This window comes from Salmo salar, chromosome 10, assembly GCF_965601325.2.
Source record: "Salmo salar chromosome 10, fSalSal1, whole genome shotgun sequence".
Taxonomy (NCBI): Eukaryota; Metazoa; Chordata; class Actinopteri; order Salmoniformes; family Salmonidae; genus Salmo; species Salmo salar.
Genome location: NC_138300.1, coordinates 36,042,531 through 36,045,998, shown reverse-complemented (window position 1 = coordinate 36,045,998; position 3,468 = coordinate 36,042,531). Strand labels below are relative to the sequence as shown.

The window sequence follows — 3,468 nt, the reverse complement described above, 5'->3', positions numbered from 1 at the left end:
CCTGGTTGCCTAGGGAACAGAGCGTTTGGGGTTGCTCTGGGTCTGAGAGATAAAGAGGAACAACATGAGGGTATGACTGAGAGAAAGAGACTGACCTTAGCTGATGCTGCACTGATTGTGTTGGATTGGCTTTCTGAATCCTAATGACATACACCCGCATACACAACATTGCGTTGGGTTGGCTTATTGAATTCCTGTCATAGACAGAAACAACACATAAATAAAAAAACAGACTGACTGAAACTTTTTTTTCGTGGCTTTAATGGCAGGTCTGACATATCCTAGTTTACATAGACATCAGGAGAATACCATGCATTATTACAGTTAAAAGTAACAATCAATTGATAATCAATGGATAATAATAAGTTATAAAACATACATAATGCTTTATACTCTAAGTAAAGTCAGTACTGTATAACATTTGTAATCGTATCTATTATCTATAATATTAGCATATTTATATGGAGAGTATCCCACCTTACGTTGAAAATATTTTGGTTGGCCACACCTCAGAATACGATTGGGAGCCACTGAGCTAGATGATGAACTATTATTAGAGAGACTACAGAGCATGGGCCCTGTGTTTTGTGCTCCAGCCCGGAGTTAAACCATGCTGAACTAACATGGGCAGCTAGTTAGAGCGGAGAGAGTTGAATCCCTGTCAGCCCACAGACTGTTGGTTGTTGACAGGTTCTGGAACCTCAGCTGGCTTCTGATGGTTCTAAAAGACCTTGATAGATTTCAGATTTCAGGAATCTGGGATAACAGTCCTTTTTCATCAGCTTGTATATCAGTCTCTGTGCCTTGTCGAAGCAGCTCAGGGTCGGCTGAGACATGCTGTTTGTAATCTCCTGCCTGGTCCCACAGTCGATGTTTATCTGGAATTGAGTAATGAATGAAACATTGCCTTTGTGTAGCCATCATGTTGGACAGAGAGAGGGACACATAGACAGAATGATTGAGAGACAGCTTGAGGGGGAGAGCTAACAATTAAAAAAATAAATGAAAGAAAGAGAGAGAGAGGGGGAAAGAAGATTAAGCTACACCATTCCATCTAATGTCTTTACGTACCTGTCTGGGAGCGTCGACCTGTACAAACTCTGTGTAGATCCTTTTGGCTGCTATAGCTATCTCATTGCTGGTGGTGATGGTCTTGTACTCCTCACAGGCTAGCCAGAACAAGATGTTCTCCTCGCTGTACTCTGTCCTCAGGAACTCTCTGAAGGCCAGCTGCCCTGCTACACGGTAGAGACATAAAAAGGAGATTGTGTGAATCAGACTCACATTCACACAGGCAGGCACATACATGTAAGCATGGCCACTGACCACGACCTGCAGAACACAGGTTTAGTTAGAGAGAGCAGGCTAGCCCACAAAGTTGTCAAACTGGTTCAGGAAATTGACAGGGAGATATTAAGGAGATGCTTTTTCAAGTTCACCAACAGTTGTTCTGGGCTTCCATTTTTAAATGGGACATTTACAGTTGCTGACCAATGCAAATAAATTAGCAAACAATATAATAACTTTTGTTGCCTAAAAAAACATGTACAATGTCATAAAACATGTTTTAGATGTGAGTGAACCATTGCAGATGTCTTATGGGAGAATAATTGTCCTTTGTAGCCTACTGTTCCTTCTCAAAATGCTTAGCCTACTTATAAAGCCATGCAGGTGTACCATTTTTCATTAGTCTTTTGGGAACACAAACAAACAGCAAACTGCATTACTCACACTAATTGCTTAATATAAATCACAGCTGGAGAACTGACTCTAATCGACACAAGACAAAATATGTACAACGACAGCCAGCTTGTCCCCCCTGTTCCAATGACTTTAGGCTTATACTGGTACCACTTCCCTGCACATGTTTTGGTAGGACTGTATCAACAGTACCAATCAACAGTATCAATAGTAGTAGAGAGAGAGAGTAAAGAAGAGTACATTGTCTTACTTTTAGACTCCTGGAGTTTTTTCAGGGATTGTCGCCATGACACAACTTCATCGATGGGGGGTTTGGGGGCCCTACAAAAACAACAAAAAAGCCTAGAGACTCTTAATTTTTTTTGGAGGATGATGATGATGATGATGTTCAAATGGTTTACATTTATACAGAACAGAATGTTGACTTACTTCCTGTACATGCCCCTTCGCCTGATATCAGACCTTCTATCATGAGAGAGTGATGATGGAAACAGCTGATCTAAAATGAGGGAGAAAGAAAGACAGAGGCAACAGAGAGCACAGGAAGCCTGTCTAGTCAGATATGTTTTTTGCCCAAAAAATGCAAAAGCCGAACAGCAACTGGCCAGAAACAGGAAATGTCATAACTTCAGCACTCAGAATCTGCAGCCGTTTAAGAAGACACTGGTCATCCATTATGATTATTGATTCATTAATCGATAATAAGTATTAGCCAGAGATAAATTATTTTTGACCAATCATCCATGAGCAGTGTTCTGTATCAAACATTTATTTTATACACAAATGTGAATAGAGACTACCTACCTATGAACTACTAACCACTTACAATGAAGCATAACTCATTTGTGCCTAGAAATGCAAAAAGCTGAAGCAAACCAATATATTGTAGGTCAACCAACCCTGTTTAGTACGGAATTAAAGGAATGTGAAAGGAGTGGTCATGTCACAAGCATTTCTCTATTTCTCTATACAGCCAAAGCAAAGCTCAAAGCTAATACTTACAATGTATGCATATGATTACAATATCCCTGAAAAGCAGAGTTTGTTCGTCCTGAAGATCAGCACTCATATATATGCTCAACAACTTCTAATGTTTTCCAAGTTCTAGTTAGACTTCCCTATTATATTCCCCTGTTTGCTATTCCCCTCTGGCTAGAGCACACAAGTATCCACATGTTGGGCTGGGAGGAGGATTGGCAGATGGGAGGGTTAAGAGGTGACTCAGAGTTTTTATTGTGCTTTTTTTACTTTGAAATTCCTCGGATGGGAATCAGGGAAGCTTGAAAAATCAGAGAGAGATGTTTGACCCAGTTCAACGACAAACTCTTCACCCATCACTCTCCTATGAAGACAGACAGCAGAGGATAGGAGGAAGGGAGGGAGACACCACTATCTCTGCCAGATGGGGGGGACCGAGACAGACACTGTCGGCCCCCAGCTTTGAAAATTACTGATGACAGAACAACTGGCAGTGTAGTGAGCAAAACGAGAGCAATGACAGTAAAAGGGACAGAGACAGCAGAGTGTCTCTACCTGTCCACCCCTCTCCAGTACCGACGACTGATTTATGGACCCTCAGCGGGACGCTCTGGGCCAGCTAGGAGAATGAGAACAGGTGCTGTAAAACACTGCTGCTGTGACTGCTGCAGCTGGGAATCTGGCTACCCAAACAAAATCTGGCAGATCTGATCATTCCCTCCCCTGAGCCTCTGTGCCATGTTCCATAATGTATGCAGGTATTTGTTCAGCCCAGCGCTTACACACCTG

At 41.9% G+C, this 3,468-nt stretch overlaps 1 protein-coding gene across 2 annotated transcripts; it reads right to left on the bottom strand.

Annotated features, from left to right (window-relative positions):
- Positions 1-253: 253 nt before the first annotated feature.
- Positions 254-2,877, bottom strand: LOC106560359 (regulator of G-protein signaling 21). 2 transcript variants are annotated; one of them, XM_014123199.3, is made up of 5 exons: positions 2,704-2,877; positions 2,131-2,200; positions 1,952-2,043; positions 1,072-1,238; positions 254-878 (listed from the first exon to the last, which is right to left on the bottom strand). In XM_014123199.3, exons 1-5 carry the CDS (start codon positions 2,768-2,770, stop codon positions 702-704), a joined length of 573 nt encoding a protein of 190 aa, XP_013978674.1. In that variant the 5' UTR covers positions 2,771-2,877; the 3' UTR covers positions 254-701. The 2 variants fall into 2 exon arrangements, with proteins under 2 accessions (XP_013978674.1, XP_013978675.1); XM_014123200.3 differs by having other exon boundaries at positions 1,952-2,022.
- Positions 2,878-3,468: the final 591 nt, after the last annotated feature.

What these genes read in the sequence shown, in the direction of transcription:
- LOC106560359 (XM_014123199.3), bottom strand. Translation starts at nt 2,770, where the DNA reads ATGAGTGCTGATCTTCAGGACGAACAAACTCTGCTTTTCAGGGATATT. An exon ending in TGTAATCATATGCATACATT is followed by an intron (nt 2,201 to 2,703) that starts GTAAGTATTAGC and finishes CCCTCATTTTAG; the next exon opens with ATCAGCTGTTTCCATCATCA. An exon ending in AAAACTCCAGGAGTCTAAAA is followed by an intron (nt 1,239 to 1,951) that starts GTAAGACAATGT and finishes TCTACCGTGTAG; the next exon opens with CAGGGCAGCTGGCCTTCAGA.